The sequence below is a fragment of the Myxocyprinus asiaticus genome, chromosome 14 (genome assembly GCF_019703515.2).
Source record: "Myxocyprinus asiaticus isolate MX2 ecotype Aquarium Trade chromosome 14, UBuf_Myxa_2, whole genome shotgun sequence".
NCBI lineage: Eukaryota > Metazoa > Chordata > Actinopteri > Cypriniformes > Catostomidae > Myxocyprinus > Myxocyprinus asiaticus.
In genome coordinates, this window is record NC_059357.1 from 20012485 (window position 1) to 20038766 (window position 26282).

General features: G+C 38.1%; 1 protein-coding gene across 1 annotated transcript in view; it reads right to left on the minus strand.

Moving 5' to 3' along the window:
• The window catches only part of LOC127451224 (SH3 and multiple ankyrin repeat domains protein 1-like), a 149550-nt gene that overhangs the window by 50360 nt on the left and 72908 nt on the right, over window positions 1-26282 (minus strand). Inside the window, exons 4-15 of the mRNA XM_051715741.1 lie at window positions 25181-25252; window positions 23954-24062; window positions 14388-14542; window positions 14120-14287; window positions 12993-13109; window positions 11673-11750; window positions 10920-10986; window positions 10572-10738; window positions 9717-9841; window positions 6259-6407; window positions 4750-4863; window positions 4302-4377 (exon numbers count right to left, since the gene is read on the minus strand). Coding sequence (XP_051571701.1) covers window positions 4302-4377; window positions 4750-4863; window positions 6259-6407; window positions 9717-9841; window positions 10572-10738; window positions 10920-10986; window positions 11673-11750; window positions 12993-13109; window positions 14120-14287; window positions 14388-14542; window positions 23954-24062; window positions 25181-25252 — 1397 coding nt within the window. The remainder of the gene's footprint in view (window positions 1-4301; window positions 4378-4749; window positions 4864-6258; window positions 6408-9716; window positions 9842-10571; window positions 10739-10919; window positions 10987-11672; window positions 11751-12992; window positions 13110-14119; window positions 14288-14387; window positions 14543-23953; window positions 24063-25180; window positions 25253-26282) is intronic.

Genomic DNA, 26282 nt, shown 5'->3' on the forward strand with positions numbered 1-26282 from the left:
CCCCACAATGATATAAAAAAAACGTGTGTGTGTGTGGGGGCAGGTTTAAGTGGTTTACGAGTACTTTTTTCATAGGTTACAAACTGGTAATTAAAAGGGTATTATGCTATAAATGTGGTTTATGAGGACATTTCTAATGTCCCCATAATTCAAATAGCTTAAAAAACATACTAAACAATGTTTTATTGAAAATGTAAAAATGCAGAAAGTTTTTTGTGAGTGTTAGGTTTAGGGTTAGGGTTAGGGTTAGGGGATATAATCTATAGTTCGTAATAGCTGCACCAACATGTGTATGTGTGTGTGTGTGTGTGTGTGTGTGTGTGTGTGTGTGTGTGTGTGTGTGTGTGCAAGAATGAAATTGAGAGTATGACCAGTGAGATTCTGTGTATAAATAATGCATGTGATTTATAATGTGTACATTTGTATGTAAATAATTTGCAGGGCTTGTATTGCGTTGTATTGTAGGATGCTTAGATGAGGTGAGCATGATCTCCATCCATGACTGGGACAGAATGACATCACGTAAAGCTGCTTTTTGTTTACTGTGAGGTGCTAATGAAAAGAGCTCAGCAGTGTTAATTTACCAGTGCATGACTCACAGACAGCTAGATGGAGTGAGAGAGAGAGAGAGAGAGAGAGAAAGAAATAAAGAAATAAATGAGAAGAGTCTTGGAGTTTCTTAGAGATCAAAACATGGCCACTGAGCTTGATCATCTAAATCTGTCAATTACAATGAAAGTTTATATAAATAGCTGCTTACCTCACTCTTGTGCCAAATTCTTCTGGCATCCCTCCCCCACCCCTCGCTATTTCTATTCACTTCTTTATTTATTAAATATTATATAGGCCTATTCTTAAATAAAAAAGTCAAGGGGGGATGTAGAGCTTGAATCAAGTCTCATACACAACTCCTCCATCACGAACAGCAAGCCACATCTCACTCAAGACTTTTATGAGCATGTGGACTCGTTAGTTAAACAGATTCTTAAAATATATGTGGGTAGTTGACAGATAACATGGGCATGACATTTTCTTCAATATCAAGGTTTTATGTTAACAATTATAAAGGGGAGACCGGGGCTAGTTGTCACATTTTAACCCGTGAATATTTCTCAGTAGTAGGTTTATTTTTTGAAAGTCAATTTTTACATACAGTAGCTACAGTAAGGTTAAGGCTTGAAGACTTTGCAACAAAAAAAGCTATTGAACATTTTCATTGCTCTTGCCCAGGAAAAAAGATACATGTTGACCTTCTGTGCCAACATGTCCCAAAAGTGGGCCTAGTATAGGCTTTTCAGCAATATTTCAAATGAAAAAATATTATAAGGCACAAAACGATTCATTAAACAACAAAAATGACAAAGTTAACATACAAAAATATTTTTCAAAAAAATGCTTTGGCCTACAAATATTGTAATTAATCAACTGTATACATTAATGACATTGAAAACACATACAGTTTGCCAACATGCCCTGACCTGACTTTGATGAAAAATACCTTTATCCTGAGAAAACAGTTGAACCTTTCTGTAAAAATCTGCCTGCCTTAATGTATTTCAGTGTGGTTTCATTATGTTTGCTTGTTTATCTAAGAGCTATAACAAAAATACGACGATAGTAAAAATGTGTCAGTGTTTTGAACTAGGGGTTTGAAGCCAATATACAAAACCTCTGCTAGAGAAAACACACATTTGCGTGACTTTTGACTCCAGATATCATCCTTACTGAGATACAGCCTTTGTGACGACATCCCCATGTGAAAACTAGCCCCTCTATATTTTATGTGCTGTAACTAGTCAACATTTGTGACAAATGTTTAAAAGTACAATATTCTATTCTATTCTAGAATGTTGTTTAAAATAGTTTTAGATTAAATTAGCATGTTTCACTGCAGGACACTGCTGACAATATATTCAAATATGTTATTATCATTATCCTGTATGTATACCATTGAAGTCACATTCTCCAACTTTTGAAATTAATTTAGACAGATTTATATCTCACAATTTCCAACACCAGGTTTAAATGCACCGATCAAACATTCCAATGCATCACACACTTGCCTCCCGATTACCATTTCTATCAGCCTATCACTCACTCACAGCAGTGAGAAAAGAAGCGCCAAAGCCTCCTCAGGTGAGTCCTGGCAAACGGCAGCAGTTCAGATGAACCAACAGAAAATGCTCCCGTGAGTGAATGAATATCAGTCTAACCCATGAGAACTGTGAGTAAATACATGACAAGAATTTGCTGAACGACTGAAAGTGAGAAACTCTGAGTCTCCCGACAGACATGTGAAAAGAATCTGTAGAACATCTGCTCTGTCCAGCACTAAAAGCCTCTATGATCACTTATCAGAGTATAAACCAAGACAAAAGCCCTATTCGGATGGGACTAGTTTTCCCTGTGGCGGTTAGGTAAATTTTTCACAGAAATACTTGGTGGCTTTAACCCCATCCAAATCAAACACAACTGTGTTATTCCTCCACAATATCTGTAAAAATAACAGAGCATATTACATACTTTTGTTGGATCGTGGTACATTATTGTTTCATTACACTTCTCTTAATTTATTTTGACCTTTGTCAAATACAGTAACTGAAGCTAAATATCTTGTTGCACTGCCTTGTGCACTTTCATTATAAATTTAGACCTTTATGCCAACTTTCTGGATAAAACAATTGGTAGTTCACATACTGCCTGCTGGCATCCCATCCGGTGTAAAAGAAGAATTAAATTAGCAGAGTGTCTAAAAAGTCTTATCACGTCCTCCTCAGAACAGCCACTGTAGTCTCAAGTCAAGTCATTTTTATTTGTATAGCGCTTTTCACAACACACATCATTTCAAAGCAGCTTTACAGGAAATCATGCATTAACAGAAAATGAAACTGTAATATCTATAAAGTCTTAGAGTGATCATTGTGTAGTTTGATGAAATATGATTGTAAACTGTATATAGAAATTAAATAATTAAATAATAATTGTATTTAGACAAGTTGAAGACTGTGGCCAGGAACACAAAACTCCATAAGATGTAAAGTATGAACCTCACCTCAATTCCTTCACCTTAATTATATACAAAATGTGATGTAATATGAGTTTTGTGGTACACACATCCAGAGTGCATGACCTTACATAATGTCCACATCATGACAATAACACTCCCATCATAGTTATTACTGCAGATATTCCAAACCAGTTCAAATCAGCACATTAAATAACAGAAGACTTTTAACAATTGTAACTCAAACTTTGTTTGGAAAACTAATTGAACTAAATTGAATGGTTGAAAAGCAGGATGGCAGGTCACTAGCATATGTTGTGTTTTAGATACTGGTCCCTAGCATGGAGTGTTAAGGCCAAAACATACTCTATGCAAAAACGTGACTGTAGACGCTTCTTGCTACACAAGCTCGATTTTGTGCGTTGTTACATGGATGTGGATTTGTTATTTTCGTGCAGACAACCCAGGTTCAATTCCACATTTTGTCCCACTTTTTCCCATCCCGTTTCCTGTGTTCACTCTTAATATTTCCTTTAATCCTAATTATAATAATAAATAAAAATAAATATAAAGGTTGATTTCCTCACAGTGATTTGGTCACGGTGAAGGTTGTGGAGTTTAGAGAAAGGTTTTATCTGGGTAAAATTAACCATAGTTTTACACTAGTAATATTTTAGTAACAATGATTTTGGCAGAAGCCATTGTTTCTATACAATTAACCATGGTGTTACTAGAGTAATATGGTGCAAATATAGTAACCATGTTTAATTTTGTGGTTACTATGATTTTACTTAAAAATACCATGGTGATACCATGGTTACAGTAGTAAAACCATGTTTAATTTCTGTAAGGCAATTTGTGAGCAATGAATTTCCATTACTGTTCCATGACCTTCCTAGTTATTTGTGATAATGAATTAGGATAGTTAAAAACCACTTAAATTAAGAATGATTCACTAATGAATCATAATTGGTTCAATTTGCGAAAGATAAAAGGCTCAAAAGAACTATTAGCTCACAAATCGGACATTACTGTGGCTTGTGAGCAAGTTCTACTGAAGAGCAATATTTATTCCCTGAAATATTTAATAACTAATCAAATGTATTTTAGTTATAGAAATCAATGACTTTTCCATGTCTATAAAACACTGTTTTAAAATTCCCTGATATTTTCTAGTTTTCCATGACCGTGATTGATTAGCGCACAAAGTTTAGCCGATGTGCAAATGAGTGTGTGTGTGTAAGAGTAGCTAAACATATCAGCAATAGTCATACATAAATCCTAGAAGTGGTCTTACCTGGGAGCTTCAAAGCTGTCGTAGGATCCAACGGTGTAATGCCGGAAGAGTCGCTTGGCTCTTTCGCTGCGGCTCTCTGAAACATGCACACACAACCGCATCCACATCATCATTGTGTGTGTGTAAGTGTGTAACTACAGCATGAAAAGCAAATACACGTCCGACTTGAAGTTTCCCGCTCTGACAGAGTGTGGTGGCCCAAACAGCAGTGAGTTTAACCAGCGTGAAATGGCACAATCAGTCTTCCTCACACTCCAGTACTTCTGTAAACTATTAATAGTCCTCATAGCTGCTCTCCCTCACTGCATCTGACATCAAAACCTCACAGAGAAGCTGTGTCAGTCCGACTGTCCAACAACTACAGTTGGGACTTATCAAAATGACAGCTCAGAGTGTAGAGTGGATGTCTTCGACATTGATAGCTGTAACGTGTGTGTGTAAGTCTCACCTGAGCGATTGTCCAAGCTGCGGAGTGCCACCTCCTCCACGCAGTCAGAGGGGAACCAGCCTGTGCGCCCTCGAACCGTGCCCTCCCAGTAGCCCCCTTCTCCCACACTCAGCACTGAGAGAAACAACATACGGGAGGAAGAAGTATGTGTGTGTGTGTGTGTGTGTGTGTGTGTGTGTGTGTGTGTGAGCAGTAAATAAATAGTTACACAGTTACAAACAGTTTACAGAGCACACTCCTAGCTGCACACAATCACAATGCAACACAAAAACACCTACACAGAGACAATGAAACAGAAACCGCATGCAAGTTACTGTCATTTAATTGTTCACTGACGTATCGTGGAACATGCAAGCTATAGGGTTCCCACACATTTTGACAATGAATTTCCATGACTTTCATTTTGATTCACGCTGATTCACTAATGAATCATTCAGACTGATTTGAAAACTGATTTCACCAATTCACTGAAAAGAACTGAATAGCAAGAACATTTCACTCACAAATCAAACATCACTATGACTTAAGAGCCATACTCTTACACTCACTTTGCACTTTATTAGGAACACTATGGTCCTAATAAAGTGCCCAACGTGGTCTTCTGCTGTTGTAGCCCATCCGCCTCAAGGTTCGATATGTTGTGCATTCTGAGGTGCTGTTTTGCTCACTACAATTGCACAGAGTGATTATCCGAGTTACCGTAGCCTTTCTGTCAGCTTGAACCAGTCTGGCCATTCTCCGTTAACCTCTCTCATAAACAAGGCGTTTCCATCCGCAGAACTGCCGCTCACTGGATGTTTTCTGTTTTTGGCACCATTCTGAGTAAACTCTAGAGACTGTTGTGCATGAAAATCCCAGGAGATCAGCAGTAACAGAAATACTCAAACCAGCCCAACAATCATACCATGGTCGAAATCACTGAGATCAAATTTTTTCCTCATTCTGATCATTGATTAACATTAACTGAAGCTCCTGACCCGTATCTGCGTGATTTTATGCATTGCGCTGCTGCCACATGATTGGCTGATTAGATAATCGCATAAATAAGTAGGTGCACAGGTATTCCTGATAAAGTTCACAGTGAGTGTATATACTCTAGTAGTTTTACTCTATACAAGCTCTACACAAGAGCAACATCTAAGTGATAAAATATTTTAGAGTAAAGCATGACTAATAAAATATATTCCTGATATTTAAAGGTTTTCCATGACTGTGGGAACCCTGAAGCTGTGACAGATTTTAACAACCACTCTTTCAATTACGTACACACACACTAACATGCAGGGTGATACTGCTCGCAAACAGACATATACTGACATACCAACACATATCACCAGAATACATACACAGACAACGTTTATCCACACCTGTGAAAAACATACAGAAACAAATGCACATTTAAAGGCTCACTGCCAGCCTGAATGACAGCTGACAGGAATACACACACGTAACACATGATGCTGTTCTTCTACACACACAACAACAACACAAACACACATACACATTCACCTTTGACTTTGTCTCCCTTGTTGAGGCTGATCTCACGGTCCCCCTGGGCCGAGTGCGAGCGAGTGGCCACAAACATGCGCCCGGGTACGGCACTGTAGAGACGCCGCCGCTGCCCGCTTGCTGTGCCCTGACTACTTATGGTGGCTGCCCTGTACAAAGACATCCGTCAAAAAACAGGGTTAACATTCTTTTATGCACATCTGTTACCAATTCTTTTCATTCATGTGGTGTACGTCTTCACAGGATCTGAATATTAATGATAATTTAGGGTTAGAGTTTGCTGAATGACCTGCTATAACCAGGGTCCAAAATGTATGTTTTTACCACACCTGTCAAATGATGGTTAATTTGAGAAAAATATGCAGAAATATCTCTTGCAAGCCATGAAAGTGTATTTTGCATGATTTTTATTTAAAAATTATATTTTTGTCCATATGACAATTGAATTATTTAGCTGTTTTTCCTTAGATTACATCAGTGACAAACAACACAGGTCATTGTATCACTTGAAGCATCACATAAAAGATAAACCAGCCTCTGTCTCTCAGTAAAACTAGGGATACTGCATTTTACAGCCTTGTCATCTGTTCAGCCGATACCAATCCCGATAACGATCATTTAAACTTTTATCAGTTTTGTCATAAGCTTCCTATCACTGTTAACTGCATTTACCTGTTGGCGATACCATAGTTGTAGCCTAGTTTTTGCTGACAAAAATACTGTAGGTTGGTTAATTGATAATCAAATAAACATACACAAAAATATTCATTTATAAATGATTTTTTTTTTTTAATAGGTTTACACAAAATATTCTCTATGTTAGGATAGACAGCCCTATAAAGAATAAGACAATTGAAATTGAACTGATAACCGATAGGTGTGATTAAACTTAATGTGACACTTTTGGTATTATTCTTTATTTATTTATTTTTTATTAGTATTATTAGAATTAGTATTTTATTAGTATTTAATTTTTTTTAAAATAATTTTTCATATTTAGTATTAGTTGTATATAGTATAATTATATTTATAAATATGTTTCCTGCATTTTTATGTTGTTGGATGTTGGTAATATTAGTTCCTCTTTCACTTGTTCCTGCTGGAGCTTTAATGAGGGGAACATACGCTCTCTTGTGAGTAATGATAAAAAGCTGTGTGGCTCTACAGGAAACAGAAATTAATAGTTCACCTCCCGACTGGGTCTTTGGATCCAAGTCTTTCGTTCATTTGACACGTGACCACTACTTGGCTCAGCCATCAATCTACATCAATCTACAATCCCATGAAGCATTGCGAATTATGAAATTAAATAAAAATCAATGGAAATCTATAAAACTATTGATTTTCAGTTGTTGATCATAAGTGTAGAAACATTATATTTAACGTTTATTGCTAAATATTCCGATATGTACAAACAGATAAGTGGTTTAAGGGTGAAGGGAGACTGACAATGTAGGCCACGGTTCTCTGACTGGTGAAGCTTTCTCTGCTGGACCATGGGTAATATAGTTGTTTACCAGGAATTCCACTATTAAACACCATTTTAAACAATGACGCATAAATAACGTAGAGTATTGGTTTCAACGGAAGCATATACCATAGATGAACAACTTCAGAACTCAAGGTAGGTCTGTCTTTAAAGGTATAAACCTATTAAGTTATCACTGAAAATCAATTTGTCCATGGAAAAAAATGGGTGAGAGAGGCCAGTTTACAGCTTCTTTCACTCCTGCAATGTTTTATATCATGCTGACTGTAGTTTTACTTCTTGACAAATCATTACTTGATTAATATAAAATAATAAAATAAAGTGAGCCAAAATCATACAGATGTATTAAAAAAATATGATATATTTATACAGATTAAATATAGATTATATAGGTTATTGTTGAGTTTTATTTTGCCATTAAGCTGAATCTTTTTTTCTTTTTTCACTAAATTCACTGAGGAAGTATTATTGTAACTCAGAAGACTGCACAGAGTGGAAATGATAATTTTGGGGATGATTCAAATATTCAGTTATCACATGTAGGTTATGATACATTTAGTGGATGAGTTGTCTCATCTCTGTGCCCAGAAACACTTCCCAGCTGAGATTGGAGTTTGAAGAGACTAAAACATAATAAATAAATACAATAATTTAAGCATTATATAGTTTTCATTAAATGTATGTAGTTTTTATTAAATCTTTATGAACATATATATTAAAAATGGTATTAATATACCATTTAATAAGAATAACAAGTATTATTATTATTTTTGCAAACGTACATGTAAAATAAAAATGACAAATGTTGCTGATAAAGTTCACTCATTGCCATTCACTATATAGGAAATAGTGAATGAGTGAACGATTTCGGACACAGCACCCGAAGGGAGGTGAGCTAATCATTTCTGTTTTACTGTACAGAGCCTATTGGTACATGAGGCTGTCGCGTGTCAAATGAATGAAAGGCTCGTATCCAAAGACCTGGAAAATGAACGAATCATTTCTGTGTCCTGTACAGATCCAATGCATCTGTCGCGTGTCAAATGAACAACACATTAACTGTTTCACAGCAAGCCTGTTTCCCCTTGCTGTGTCGCATGTGAAACACCACATACTGTACACAAGTTTTTCATATCCACCACACCACTCACACTGCATTGTTCTTAACTGCTGAATCAAGTTTGTTGTCTTACAACATTCAGCCAGTGTACCCCACACTCCCATGATTACATGACAGTGATGCTGAAGACTTAAAGGAGCAGTGCGTCTGTTGCAAAATGGGCGACAGGATGACGCGATCAGCCAAATTATGATACCAGCGATAGAATCGTAGGAAGTGAATATTGGCCGATACTGATCGATGGCCGATCGAATGGAGCATCCCTAAGTAAAAATGCACCTGTCACAATAAAGACATATTGGGCCTCATTCATGAAATATGAGCGGAACAAATTTAAAGTGAATAGTTCGTAAAACCATTCTTGCATAAATATATGCCTTAAATTCAATGTGAATATAAGTATGAATAGTTTTATGCATGAAATAGTTTTATGCGTTAAAAATTATTTCTGCTTGTATTTCATAAATGAGGCCCATTTTGTTGCTCATATTTTTGTTTTAGTGGCTTTATGCAAGGAATATTCAACAGTAAAGTACTTTAGGCATCCAAGATAAGGTAATCTTGGATGGTAAATTCTGCACTCAGATAAAAGTTGTGTGAAAGTTGAGATAAAAGTTGAGTCGCAAAAGAGATGTTTTCTTTGGTTGACAGTTCACTCACTTATGTCACTTATATTAGCAAAGGTCAGATTATCATTCTAATAATTCCATTTAAACCATGCAATATGTTGCAGTTCATAATAAAGTTACCAACTAATTTTGCACACATTTGTTGCTACGTGAGCGTAAATTTTGGAAACTGGCTATAACCATGTCATTTCTATTTTCTCTCTCTATCTCTCTCGCTCACCCTTGTCTTCCACGTGTTTGCCGGCTCCGATCATCTCTGTCTCCAGATCGGCCACGGGATGGGGAACGGGTTCGGGCACCACGGGGACTGCTAGAGCTACGCAAGGTGCCACCGTGCTTCAGACCCTGAGAGATAATGGGATAACAGGGCAACTGTAACAGAGGTCAACTGTAAAACTAACATTTTCTTAGTCACAATCAAGCTATAGTGTTGACACTTTCTCAGCACATGCTCAGTAGAGATCTCTCTCTGCCCGAGAAAAAGAAGTGCGATCAAATAACTTTGCGAGAAATGTGAAATATATATATATATTTACATCAATCTAACTCAACATTTGTCACTTGTGCACTTGATTTACCGTGTAATATGCCTGTTATGGTTTAAAAGCTTTAATTTCAAAGCATATATTTTCTAGTTAATGCATTCAGAAAAGAGAATTATATATCAACATTTGGGTTCAGCCGTTCAATTGAATTTCACATAGTAAAATATGCACATGGAAACATGCTGAGGTAGATTTAGATTACTTTATCCATCTGTTTTTCCATCACTTGTTGATATTTTATTAGATAGTTATTAAGTGTCCTATTCTGGTTAAAAAAACTGCTAATAACAATTTTAAGTTAATTCATTATACATATTAAAATAATGAACATGTCTGGGTTTGTTATACGCATACTCGGGGATTGTTGTATACATGCAGGACAGTTAACGAGCGTCAGCAGTTCAAACTAGTGTCTGATTTGGGCTTCATTTAAAATGTTGTGTGAATAACCCTACCAAAAAAATCAGATTTAAGCAGAAAATCATATTTGGGCCACATTAAGCTGCAGTGTGAACGTAGACAAAGATTACCTGCACAGAGACAATATTTGATCCAGCAGCATTGGGAAAGGCAATCCAGTCAGGCACATTCATGCTGTTGTCACTGTTGGCCCTCAGGAAGGGGTGAGGATGGGGCAGTCCAAGAGTCCGTGCACTCTCCCTCCTGGGGGCGTACTTCGGCGACTCCAAAAAGGGAACTGGCATCAAATCAAGAGAGAAATAGTAAAAGAGATAGAGAGAGAAAAGCAAAGAGAGACAGAAAGACAAAATTATTAAGCTCCAAATGTCACACAATTTGAAGAGCAAGTATCTCACACTGTATAAAAATATCGCCACAACCTAAATAAATCTCTGCTGCTCCTCAGAAGTGTTCCTTACCTACGTCTGATTCTCGATGGTTCTTAATAATTTCCCCCAGCTCAAAATGGCCAGACATCACAGCTACCTGGAAAATTGTGCACAGTCGTTTAACATTTGCATCTCTGAGTGACGCAGAGTGACGCAAAGCTTGAGAATAACACAAAGTCACAAACAAACACCCTTCCATTTATATTAAACACAACCATACACACTCACACAGTCACAGCTAGCTGTGTGGAAATGGCGAAGGTTAAGTAAAACTCTTTCGGATCGCTGCAGCTTCATTCCTTCTGGGACTCGCAATGCATACCAAAACACTTATCCACAAAAACACTCTACAAACTACACAAGCAGCCTGAACTGAAACACCACACTTAAAGGTGCAAAAATAATGACTATGTAATGAATGTTTTCAAAACGTTTTCCCGAACACTCCCCTGTCTTCCATTCCACCGATAGTCCCTCCACAGTCTCATGCCATTGATTGACCCAATGGTGCTGTGTCAGGTTGGGAAGCTCAAACAGAGCAAGGAGCCACAGTGTTTACACTTTTCAGGGAAATCAACCTATGACTGCCTTAATTATATTTTTAATATTTGCATATATTAAACTGAGAATTTTAACATCCAAAAAAATTACACAGTTCACCTTTAAGTTAACTCCCTAAAGAAGGCTGGCAGAGCGTTTGTGAGAGCTTGGTTTTCTTTAATTACATGGTTTATCCTGAACAAACACAAATAAACAGCCTGGAGGCAAGAATGTCACAATTACCTGGAAGGGGGTCTGCCCACTGTTATTCTTTGTGTCCTTGTTAGCTCCTCGGTATAGCAGAATGCGTGCACAGCTATCCTAAATGACAGAGTTAGAGAAGAATGACCTCAAGACTTTAAAGAGATGGCAGTACAATGTAACAAGTATCATTTATAAAACCTTTAATAAATCCACCATTTGTATACAGCACTTTCCATTAATATGATACACTATGAGGTCCCATTAACTTTTTAAAGCATTAGAGGCACAAATCTTATGTTTTCAGTTGAGAGATCAGTATTATAGTATTATATATAATATGTAACATAAACTTAATCTAGCATGAAATTACCCAGATATAGCACATGTACATCTCCGAGATGTCTGTTTTTGATCTTTTCATCTGGAAAGCATCACAATCTTATTTTACATCTGCTAAACATCTTAAAAAGATCAGATTCACAAACATTCTAAATAATAGACGTCTCAAAGACATCTGCTTAATGTCTTATTGACATCCGAGACATATGTCTTATAGACATATTGCAGATGAGCAAACAATGTAAAAAATACGTCTTCCTGATGTAAACAATAAGACGACTAGGTGATGTGCGTGTGTTATCAGGGTAGCAGATAGTAGTTTTCTATGCAACAAATGTCTGTTTATGTATTTAAATGTATTTGTCATGTTGACAGCATTCGTCAAGCTCAACCATTAATCCTGTTATCTAAGTTATTATAAAACGGATAGTTCCGGTACTGGATGCTGATTGGTCAACAGCCGTGCTTTATTCATAATAAATCACAGCTTTGTCCTCTTCACGGAACTTTTTTTTGTATCACTCCACAGCACCCAAAGCTGACAATTCAGCAACAATGTTCTGTTTACTCTTTACTGTTAGTGACTATATTTATGGTGGAAGGATGACATTTAATGATTTTACTTACAAAATATAACATTTTAATGAACATTTGTGTCCGTATTTTTTTTTTTTAATTATTGTTACTTGTTGTGACCGTTTTAAAAAGTTTGAGATTTTGCTTCATACAGACTATATTCACAATATAGCTTGGCCTCTCATGCCTTATTGCTTAATTGAATGAACAAAATCTTAAAAAAAACATTTTTCTTTCAATTAATGGGAAATACATGTTTATCAACTTTATAACTTTTGTAAGTCAACATTTGATCCCAAACTAGCTAGTCCGTAGTGATTGATAGGTTAATTTAGGCTACATTTGCTACCTTTCTTGTAATCCTATTACCCATTTTGTTGTAGAAAGAGGATACAGGGATTTCACTTGTCATTTCATGCGTTTTGTGTCTAGATTGGCAGCTACCTTGTTATATAAAGCGCATATGTGCAGGGCAGTGTTTCCTGAGGCATTCTGGGATGAAGAGTCCGCACCATAAAAAAGCAGGTGCTCTAAGTGTTGTGAGTTGCCATTTTGACAGGCCTGAAAACAGAGGAAGATAAAAGGGAGAAGGAAAAGAGGGAAAGGAAGCAGGAAGTATAAAAAAATGGAGAAGGAACAGAGAAAAAGAGAATAATGAGATGTGGAAGGGTAGAGGCAGAAATAGTTTTTTGATACGAGGAGGGAAAAAGAGGGAAAGGAGAATAGATTTTATACACTGTCAGAACAGACAACTTTGCTAATTAACACCAGAGAATGTGTGAGTGAGAGAACAAAAGAATCAAAATAGATATGTGCACACATACAGAGAGAGAGAGAGCGACAGGGAGAGAAAGATAAGGATAGAGGGTGATGGAAAGATACAATGAAGTAGTAGATTATTTAGAAGAGCACTACTGATACATATTTAAAACTAACACACAGACCCAATGCGGTGAAGATGTTCAGGGAGGATAGCTGTTTCCCCATCAGCCCTGAGATGAAGTGAGGGGACTGTGAGATTTCATGAGATGAGAGACAGAAAGATAAAGAAGGTGAAGGTGTGACTAAATGAGTGATTCACAGTGAGACAGAGATATGTTTAAATTAACACAGACACAAACATTAGGGCAGTTGATGCATAACATGTACATTGACGGTTTTTAATCAACATCAAGATTTTAGGTTACAATTTACAGTATATGAATGTATAAGGGAAAGTGTATATTTTACACTTCCATTTCTTTTAAGTGTTATACCATTTTTCATCACCTTTTGCCTTTCACTAGTTCATTCTAGTTCATTTAGTTCATTTCCTGCGGTTAGAAAAATGCATTTTTAAAAGGACAAAGATTTCATGTTGTCTCTCTCATTAATGAGGTCATAAAAGCTGCATGCATAATAATTATAAAAGTAGTAGCAAAATGTGTTTTTTAGGAGTATAGCATACCACATCAGAGGGCATGTCAACTTTCCAAAATTATTTAGTGCGTACTCATTTATCTCTGGATTTGCATGTGTTTGCTGTGTATGACATGCACATACACACCCTTTCTCTCCTCATCTCTTTTTACCTGATGGGTCTCATCCCAACCATTCTCATCACGGAGACCCAGCTTGGCTCTGTGGTACAGTAGGGTCTCACAGCAGGAGGTGTCGCCCCCTATAAGCACAGTGTGGTAAAGTGGTGTCAGCCCACGGCGGTCCTTATAATCAGGAGATGCCCCTAAAGACAACAGCATCTATAAAAGAGAAAAAAGATGCTCAGATTCAAATTAGCACAATTTAATTTCCATGATGGGTTTCGGAATCTCAGAGGTTATGCGCGTGTTTGCATGTTACCAGTAAGGCTGTGTGTCCATGTGATCTGACGGCCTTGTGGAGAGGGGTCAAGCCATCCTTTGCCCTGAAGTCAATATGAGCTCCCCCCATCACCAGCACCCTGATGTTCTCCCCTCCGCCTGGCTCTGTCTGTACTGCCAGAGTGAGTGGGGTCTCTGCCACACACACAAACACACACACACACACACACAAAATTAATGTGTCTAGCAAATACATAAATATCTGGGGGTTTAATTAGTAAATAAACAACAATTTTAAACATGTTTGAAACTTGAAGCATTTCTGTGTTATAAATATTTCTCACTCATGAATGAAGTAAACACAGGTAAAATACATGGTGGTAGGCAGGGCGTGTAAAAAAAATACAAAATTAAAATGCGAGTAAAAAAATACTTTGGCAAGTAAATAAAACAGAATTATTCAATTCTCTAATGTGACTGAGCAATTCAAATTAATGACAAAATATTGACTAACAAAAAAAGGTCTGACGCAATTTATGCACATTGTAACAAAATTTACCTCATTGCTTACTATCAGATGTTAATATTGGACACTGAAATGTTTTTGTTTTTTTCAGAACTCCATGTGGCAATATACTGTATATGTACAGTGTTGGTTAAGTTATTTAAAAATAGTAATTCACTACAAATGTCTAATTATTTCTTTAAAATTGGAATCAGATTACTTTACTACTTAATTAAAATTAAAATCACATTACTAATTACTTTACTTTTAAGTTACTTTCTAAAACACTTTTCCGCTCAACAAATTCAAAATAATTTCTATATTTCTTTCTTGTTCATTGTTCATTCAAACATGTCATACACTCTGCACCTCACATTTCTCAGTCACAATGACTCGTTACGGGGTCACAATTTATTCTACATAAATAGGCTAACATATTAGAAATAAGCATATCCCTATAATGTACTTAAAAGTAATTAAATCACTTGAAAGTCAGTAACTGTAATCTGATTACAAGAATTTAAAATGTAATGTATTACACTAAATTTTTTTGACAAAAATGTAATTAGATTACAGTTATTTACTAATTACTTTGCAATTGGATTACACCCAACACTGTATATGTGTAATATGAATCACATTAAGCCAGCAAAATGAGAATATGATAAACAAAATGAAGGCAACATTTGTGTGACAGATACAGTTTCACTGAGAGACTAGCTCATCTCTTGATGACATACTCTGTCACAAATAGTCAAGACAAAAACAGATAAATAATCCTATTTTCATATAAAAAAAATATACATACGTTTATTATCAAATTTATTCAAATTACAGTTTTATGGACAGTAAGACATATTTATTAAATATTTATGTAAAATTTCTCAATTCTGCTGCCATTAGCAAGGTGTTGCAAAAAGTAAATGTTGGAAGCTGACGGTGTTCAGTACAGTTTCTTTGCGCTGCCCTCTAGCGGTTGCAAATGGAGCAGCAGTTCTCACTCTATTGGCTGGGTCTGCTGCTTTGAGAAGTGACTGTCAGCCTTGCAAGCACAACATCAGTTCTGTGACAGCGCAGTCGACAAACTGTGAACAACACTCAAGGTAGTTGTCTCGCACGCCACACTCCACTTTAACAAACGCTAATATTATTCCTCTTTGTCGTCTGGGCGATAAAATGACTTTCACGGCATGTCTGGCCACGTCTACAGCTCATCAAATGCTCAAAGAACATCTTGTAAATCGGAATTATAAAAACTTGAATTAATATGCCATAAAAATGCTACCCAATTATTAATATGCAAATAGTTACAAATATATTCCAGCGGGTTTCCTCTGTTGACACCCATTGAACTGAATCACTGAATTAATCGTTTCATCTCACTACACACGAAAGCTAAGAGGTTTAATTAGGTTTTTTGTCTGTTTGTTTAGGAAGCAGCAAGTAACTACGTTTTCATCCACGGGTTTTTTTTTAATTTTTTTTTTAATTTTTTTTTTTCGACAAAAGGTGTAGCGCATCAAAAAGTTTACAATATCACAAGTGTCGACGTAATATTTTTCTGTTTAACTCAAGCGCATAAACTTTATGTGGGTACCTCAAATGTCGCGACAAACACTTTGTCAAGAAAATTGGCATTAACGCAAAAATGTAGTGTCACATGACATAATTTACACCAATTGTTAGCCTGTGTTGATCATGACTACAAGGTATACGTTCTTGAAAGCCAATTTATTGTACGTGAAGCATTACTCGCACTGTTCTGGACTGGTTTTAACGGCATACCTGCACAGATCCGATGCTGCAAACACGTCTGCATCATGACACTTCCAGGAGTGCCAACACAAATATCTCGTATCATGCCCCTATCATCAACAAGTGCACAGAGAACAAATGAATGGCCACTCTTTGCGATTAATGCAATCGCAGTAGCCATCTGTTTATTCATTAACAAAAATGTTGCTTTTCCACAACATTCAAAATAATAGATGGCAGTCACGGAATTAGCCCACAATACAAAAATATAATTTCTGTTCTGTTATTTTTCAAACGAAAAAATAATATTGTTAGGCCTATATAATTGCCTTTTCTTTACACAAACTTGAATTAGCCTTACTCTGTTCTGTAGACGAAAAAAAAATCAGCTGAATGACATTCTCAGAATGTTCTACACTACAAACTATCAGAACTATTTGTCCAATGCTGAGTTCACAGGGGCATAGATTCCAGGGGGGATTGAGAGAGGTAACCCCCCAATAATGAAAACAAACCAGTTATTTCAATGAATTGTCTCAATTAGGGACATCTGGGACACGAAGGTACACAATTAACGATATACACACATTTCTGTATGGAAATGGCTTAAGAGCAGATTTCTTTTGCGATAAACCAAAACTTATGCGACAAATTTTTTGGACCAATGAAGCAGAGCTGGAACTACAAGCCAGCTTTGACTGCACTGATTGGAGTGTTTTTGAGGCTGCAGCCACCGACCTGGACGAGCTCACAGATACTGTGACATCATATATCAGTTTCTGTGAGGATATATGCATTCCTACTAGGACTTATTTAACGTTCGACAATGACAAACCATGGTTTACAGCAGAACTCAGGCAGCTTCATCAGGCCAAAGAGGATGCTTACAGAGTTGGGGATAAAGTCTTGGGACAGGACTCAAGATGGCACCGGGTATGGCTGCTGCGTTGCGAGCTCCGAAACAACACTGCAGTTTTTTGTTTGTTTTGTTTACAATTCTATGTTTTTTTGTCTTGGATGTTGTCTGCCTTATTGTCAATGACAGACAAACACTTTTGGACATTGGTTCTGCAATAGCACACCAAAAACTGGACTTTAAATACCTCAATGCCGACCCGCTGTTTACAAACACGCCAGCGGAGCCCTTTGTCTGGGCAGCCCGGCCTCGGAAATGCAGAAGGAAAAGGGGAAATAGATCCGGCGTCCTCATCAGAGTAAGACGTCACGCAAATCGAACCCCGCTACCCAGTATTCTACTGGCAAATGTTCAGTCTCTGGACAACAAGCTCTGCGAGCTGAGAGCATGGATCTCTTTCCAACGAGAGACAAGGGACTGCTGCATTATCTGCCTAAAAGAAACTTGGATGTCTGCTGAGATTCCAGATTCAGCCATCGAACCTGCAGGGTTCTCTGTGCACCGAGCGGACAGAGCGAAAGACCTCTCAGTTAAAAGCAGAGGTGGTGGTGTATGTTTTATGATCAACAAATCCTAGTTTTGTCAGAGGATCGTACATTCTATCATCTTCTACTCTCCTGATCTGGAATTTCTCATGCTTCTGTGTCGACCATTCTGGTTACCGAGGGAATTCACAGCGGTCATTATCACAGCTGTGTACATCCAGCCACAAGCCGACACAGACTGGGCACTCAAGGAACTGTATGGGAGTATAAGCAAGCAGGAAACCGCACACCCTGAGGCTGCATTCATTGTGACCTGGGACTTTAACAAAGCCAATTTTAAATCAGTTGCACCAAAATACCACCCACACATCAGTTTCAACACACGAGGGGACCGGGTTTGGACCATTGCTACTCTCCCTTCCGGGATGGCTACAAATCCCTCCCCCGCCCACCATTTGGCAAATCAGACCACTCTTCCATTCTGCTTCTGCCCGCTTACAGGCAGAAACTGAAACAGGAAGCACCCACCCTCAGAATGATCCAGTGCTGGTCGGACCAATCAGATTCCAAGCTACAAGACTGTTTTGATCACGTGGACTGGGAGATGTTCCGGTCCACCTCTGATGACGACATCGAGGTTTACGCTGATAGCGTAATGTGTTTCATCAGAAAGTGCATAGAGGATGTTGTTCCGACCAAAACAATATGGATCTACCCCAACCAGAATCCATGGATAAATAGCGATGTTCGCACTGCACTTGATGCGCGGACCTCCGCTTTTAATTCCAGGAACGAGGAGGAGCATAAACAAGCCAGTTATGCCCTCCACAAAACTATCAGAGCAGCCAAATGCCAGTACAGGGACAAGAATGAAAGTCAGTTTAACACCACCAACTCTAGAAGCATGTGGCAGGGAATTAATATCATCACGGACTTTAAAGGGAATAAAAACTCCACCGTGAACACCGCTGCCTCTCTCCCAGATGAGCTAAATACTTTTTATGCTTGTTTTGAGGGAAATAACACCGCCCTCTTGGAGAGAGCTCTCGTGGCCGAAGCTACAGAGGTTAGTTCCCTCTCCGTCTCTGTAGTGGATGTAACCCGATCCTTCCGATGGGTGAATATCCGTAAAGCCGCGGGTCCAGACGGCATTCCGGGCCATGTCATCAGAGCGTGCGTGAACCAACTGGCTGGTGTTTTTACGGACATATTCAATCTTTCCCTCTCCTTGTCTGTGGTCCCCACAAGCTTTTAAACATCCACCATTGTGCCTGTACCTAAGCAATCCAAAATCACTTGTTTAAATGACTGGTGTCCTGTTGCTCTGACCCCCATCATCAGCAAATGCTTTGAGAGACTAATCAGAGATTACAGCTGCTCTGTGCTGCCTCCATCACTGGACCCATTGCAGTTTGCTTACGCAACAACCGCTCCACTGATGATGCCATTACTTCTTCAATACACACTGCTCTCTCCCACCTGGAAAAAAGGAACACTTATGTGAGAATGCTGTTTGTAGACTACAGCTCAGCATTTAACACCATAGTGCCCTCCAAGCTTGATGTGAAACTCCGGGCTCTGGGCTTAAATTGCTCGCTGTGCAGCTGGATCCTGGACTTCTTGTCAAGCAGATGCCAGGTGGTTAGAATGGGCAGCAACATCTCCTCATCACTGACCCTCAACACTGGAGCCCCGCAGGGCTGTGTTCTCAGCCCACTCCTGTATTCCCTGTACACACATGACTGTGTGGCAACACATAGCTCCAATGCCATCATTAAGTTTGCTGATGATATGACGGTGGTAGGTCTGATCACTGACAATGATGAAACGGCCTACAGAGAGGAGGTGCACACTCTGACACGCTGGTGTCAGGAGCACAACCTCTCCCTCAACGTCAGTAAGACAAAGGAGCTTGTGGTGGACTTCAGGAGAAAAGTCAGAGAACACAGTCCCATTACCATCAATGGAGCACCGGTGGAGAGAGTCAGCAGCGTCCTCAGGTGTCCACATCACTGAGGAACTCACATGGTCCGTCCACACTGAAGTCATTGTGAAGAAGGCTCATCAGCGCCTCTTCTTCCTGAGACGGCTGAGGAAGTTGGGAATGGACCACCACATCCTCACACAGTTCTACACCAGCACTGTAGAGAGCATCCTGGCTGGTTGCATCACTGCCTGGTATGGCAATAGCACTGCCCACAACTACAAATCCCTGCAAAGGGTGGTGTGAACAGCCAGACACATCATCGGAGGTGAGCTTCCCTCCCTCCAGGACATATATACCAGGCGGTGTGTGAAAAAAGATCAGAGGATTATCAGAGACTCCAGCCACCCAAGCCATGGGCTGCTCTCACTGCTACCATCAGGCAGACGGTATCGTAGCATCAGGACCCGCACCAGCCGACTTCATGACAGCTTCTTCCCCCAAGCAATCAGACTTCTGAACTCTTGATCTCTCACGATTAATATACATCAGCACTGCACATTATTAATCTTATTATCTCACACTGGACTGTCATAAATTATATTCTCTCTTAACAACACACTGGCAACTGACTATCAACCGACGACCTGAATGTCAATACAGTACAATACAACCTACTGTATATTTTATATATACTATATATACTTTTTTTATTGTATAATGTGTATTCTATATTGTGTGTATTGTATACTGTACAATATTCTATATTGTGTGTATTGTATACTGTACATTGTATATTATTATTTGTATAGTGTGATGTGTGTAATTATGTGTATATTAGATAGGTAAATTGTGATGTGTAAATCTGTTTATTGTAAATTGGTATATGTCTCATCACTGTCATGACTGCTATGTTGCACAGAACTGCACCCAAGACTTTCACCCACTATTACACTTGTGTATATGGTTGTGTGACAATAAAAGTGATTTGATTTTGATTTGATTGTACAATCAGGCCAGGAACACACGAATAAGGAAATCAGAGTGGCTAAAAGAAGATACTCTGAGAAGCTGCAAAACAAGTTTTCAGCTAACGACCCTGCATCAGTGTGGAGTGGCATGAAACAACTTACGAATTACAGGACTTCTGCCCCCAACCCTGTGATGGACCAACAACTGGCTGAGACCTGAATGTGTTCTACTGTAGATTTGAAAGGCCCAATCTCACACCCCACACCTGCTCTGACCTTCACTTCACACAAATATCAACACCTCCTGCAACCACCCTCATCCCCCCCTCCTACTACTCCACCTGCACTTAAGATTTGTGAAGAGGAGGTGTGCCGTGTCTTCCGAAAACAAAAGACAAGGAAAGCACAGGGCCCAGATGGCGTTTCACCCACGTGTCTTAGATCCTGTGCTAACCAGCTGGCCCCCATCTTCACACTGATTTTCAATAGATCACTGGAGCAGTATGAAGTTCCATGCTGCTTCAAATGCTCAATCATCATTCCTGTCCCAAAGAAACCAAAAATCACAGGACTTAATGACTACAGACCTGTAGCCCTGACGTCTGTGGTCATGAAATCATTTGAGAGACTGGTGTTGGCCCACCTGAAGGACATCACTGGACCTTTCTAGATCCCCTTCAATTTGCTTATCGAACAAACAGGTCTGTGGAGGATGCAGTTAACATGGGATTGCATCATATCCTAAAACTTCTGGACAGACCAGGGACATATGCAAGGATACTTTTTGTGGACTTCAGTTCGGCTTTCAACACCATCATCCCAGCTGTACTCCAGACTAAACTACACCAGCTCTCTATTCCCATGTCTGTCTGTCAGTGGATTACCAGCTTTCTGATGGACAGGCAGCAGCTTGTGAGACAGGGGAAATTCACTTCCAGCACCTGTACAATCAGCACTGCTGCCCCCCAGGGATGTGTGCTCTCCCCACACTCTTCTCCATCTACACCAATGACTGCATCGCCAAGGACCCCTCTGTCAAGCTCCTGAAGTTTGCAGATGACACCACTGTCATCGGCCTCATCCGAGATGACAATGAGTCTGCATACAGAAGTGAGGTTGAACAGCTGGCTGTCTGGTGCAGTCAAAACAACCTGGAGCTGAACACGCACAAAACGGTGGAGATGATTGTGGACTTTAGAAGGAACACCCCAACACTGACCGCCCTCACCATTCTAAACAGCACTGTGGCAGAAGTGGAGTCATTCAGGTTCCTGGGCACTTCCAACAGGATCTGAAGTGGGAGACCCACATTGACTCCAAAAAGGCCCAGCAGAGGTTGTACTTCCTTCGCCAGTTGAGGAAGTTCAACCTGCCACAGGTGCTGCTGATACAGTTCTACTCAGCAGTCATTGAGTCTGTCCTCTGCACTTCAATAACTGTCTGGTTTGGGTCAGCTACGAAATCGGATATCAGAAGAATACAAAGGACAGTTCGGACTGCTGAGAGGTTTATTGGTTTCCCCCTGCCCTCCCTTCAAGATCTATACACTTTCAGAGTGAGGAAAAAATCACTCTGGACCCCACTCACCCAGCCCACTACCTTTTTGAACTGTTGCCTTCTGGCCGACGCTTCAGAGCTCTGAGCACCAGAACCGTCAGGCACAGTTTTTTCCCTCAGGCTATCCATCTCATGAACAGTTAAAACTGCCCCATTAAGTAATAATTATGTGCAATTCACCATCTAGTGTTTTTTATATTTATCCAACACATCCAACCTCTTCTGCCATTACATTCTCTTGCACTGTATATAACAGATTTGTATATAGTTTTGCATTACGTATGTGTATGTGTGTATTTATGTATGTGTGTACGCATGTATGTATGTATGTGTATATATGTGTATGTATGTATATATGTATATATATATATATATATATATATATATATATATATATATATATATATATATATTAGAGCCCAATAGATATGGGATTTTTGAGTCCGATATCGATTTTAGAGAGGGAAAATTCACAGATTACTGATATGGTGGCCGATATATTTAATTTTTGCACTGGAATGAAAACAGACCTTTTCTATGTGGATTTTTCACTGATTTTGCACCGATATGACTATGCAAAGGCACTCAGAAGGCTGTTTTCTTAAACAAACATTTTTATCAAAGAATATTTGACATTATTATTATACATTGTCAACAAATTCTAGAAATGAACACTGAGAAAATAAAGAATAAATAAAAATACAATAAATAGCTTAATAAACATCAGTACTGTATGTTTAGTATAAGTCAGTTGCTGACCATTTGAATAAAGAATAAATAAAAATACAATAAATAGCTAATAAACATCAGTACTGTATGTTTAGTGTCAGTCAAATGCTGACCATTAAAATAAAGAATAAATAAAATAAAATAAATAGCTAAATAAACATCAGTCCTGTATGTTTAGTATCAGTCAAATTCTGGCCATTCAAATAAAGAATATCGATTGGGCACTTATATATAGCCTTATTGTGTATTCTATATATACTTTATTTTCTATTCAGTTAAATTTGTATTTATTTTATGTTTTTATTTATGTATTTATTTTTTTTATTTTTATTATTATCTATGTCTTGTTGCTGCTTTGTATCGTTGTGCACTGGAAGCTCCTGTCACTAAGACATATTCCTTGTATGTGTAAGCATACTTGGCAATAAAGTTGATTCTGATTCTGAATGGAAACAGGCAGAAGATGGCAAATTTTGCAAACATTGTTTTACTCATTTTCACTTTGTCGATAACAAAAAAGCATAAAAAGTGGATGGAAACTAACCTTACACTTTTGTTGCAATTTAATCTCCGGATGACTTAGAGGCAAATTTCTGTTCCTGTAAACATGCATTGAATATTCATGCAGCCATTTTCCATATGCATGTAAGATGCGTGTGTGGGCCTGTTTATGCTCTGCTGGCTGTAATTAATTATTCAGCCTACAAATAATGGGCAGTTCATTAACTCTAAGGAAGGGAACAACAAAGTATTTGACACCTCACCTCCTGTATCAGGGTCATGGTAGTTGGGGTCAAGCCCTTTATCTAGAAGTTTGGCGACCTTTTCCATGGTGCCAGCTTGAATGTAGTCTATGAACTTCTTTAGACTGACCTATAGGGGGAGAAGGCCACAACACATGCTTCAGTTCTCATCCCTGCCCTGAGGATAAGTTACTGCAGTATTTAAACATCGACATGCATGCTAACACACAAGTAGCACACGCTATAAGGCTTTTTATTTCACACACAGACACAAATCTATTTCTGTTTTCATAGGGAGAATAAAATTGTTCATGTGGTGATTGCTTACCTATAGGGATGGGTATTGGTGCAGATTTCCTGATCCAATTCGCTTCTGATTCACAAGCTGATTCACGATTCGATATCGCTTCATATGTGTACATTTCTGTTACACTATCCATTTTGCTTGCATATAAAATACATTATCTCTCAACTAATGCTATTAATTATAAAGGAACCTTCTAGGTACTATTTGAAAATATAAATGTAACAAATTATATTTTATCATTAGTTTTTCATCAAAGTGGTCACAATCTCGCTTTTGAAAAATGTTTAAATTCAGTCTATTCCATCAATTAATGTCTTGAAATTGCATAAATTATGTTGCATCTATATTTTTGTTACATTTTTATTGTTTACTTGCATAATTTGTACTTTGATATATAGAACACATGCTTAATCGGTACTGTCTCTTTAAGACTAGGGGCATCAGCAAGTAGGTGAATATGACTAGAGTAACCTGCGTGCTTTCTTTAGCACATCCATGTTTGATTAGAATTCAAGTTTATTTTATTTATTTATTTATTTTAATTAACAACTTAATGTAAAAAACAGAGAGGGTATTAAAAGAGACATTATTTGATGACATATGGATCCGTGGATCTTGTCTTTGGACACACAAAATGAGTTAAACCAAACTTTTACTCTCAACACGCAGTGAAAAGGCCTCTGTGCAAATAACTTCTCCACTACACTACTCAATCTCTGGTGAGTGAAGTCTGAACATTGACTAGCCAGTAGCTAATCATAGACATTTTTAGTTGCATAGTGTGAGATTTGGTTGGACATGCAAGTGATTTACAGTACTTGCATTATAGAGTGTTTCCACATGGTGTAAAAAAGAAAGATCTTGGGATTTAATGGTCGAGATCGTTCAAGCGAAGATCACGGTGCATCGGAAAATCCATATTTTTACTCAGCCCTACTTACCTTGGTGTGCAGTTTGGCCAGCTGTTTCTCATCGAGATTTGTCTGTTTGTACACCCTGGTTTTGTAGCGGAACTGTGTAAAAATAAACCATTCAAAATCAGTTGAAGACAGCGAAAAAAAGATCCATTTAAACAGATCCATGAAACACATTTAAACTTATAGCAGTAATCGGGGTGAAAATTATTTACCGTAAGCTCTTTTGACAGCATCTGTGGCATGCTGTTGATTACCATACACAATAATTTTGACTCATCCCTCAGTTTAAACAAATAATGTTTACAGTAATGTACTTACATTACGATGTAAGTCTATGTGGCAACAGGACGGATTAAAGGAGGAAGGGTTATCTTAAATGAATTATTTAGTAAAAAACATTTACTATTTGGTCTGTAAAGTTGTCCAATATCTTCCTTATCTTACTTTTCTAGATGGCTGAACCTCTGGTTATGACATTTACGGATAGTTCCCTCAAGTCCGTTTGAGGTATTGTTGCGTAGATACCATGTGAAAGTTACCGGGTTGACCGGATTTACATGATTTGTGTTGAAAGATGGATATAACTTTACACAGAAAATGTTGGTAAGTGTCATATCACCCTAATGCTATGCTAATATTGTTTAATTGTTTACGTGGCAATAATTTCCAAACGGTGCAGTGAAATTTAAATTTTTAATGTTTACTTCAGTTCTGTACAATTGCCCCATTTTAAATTTTTATACACTCATTTCCATTTTACATTTTCATAATATATTACCTCTATTCTTCCATTGAGTATCACAGGCCACCCATTTTTTTATTTTTTTTAAACTAAGGGACGAGTCAAAATTATTTTTGGTGTTAATCAACAGTATGTCACTTATGCTGTCAGTTGAGATTAAGTTGTATTTACTATTCCTTTAATCTCTTGTAAAAGGAATTAAAGGTCTTTCTTGTAAATTAATTAATTACTTAAAGTTGACTTGTAGGCCAAGCATTGTTTACCTTAATAATTGCACTGTGCTTCACAAATTACATCTCCCCTAAATAAACCATTTTAATTATTTTCACTGTAAGACAAATCACCAGTAAAGCATATCAGGGTTATTAGGATTCATGGTTAACA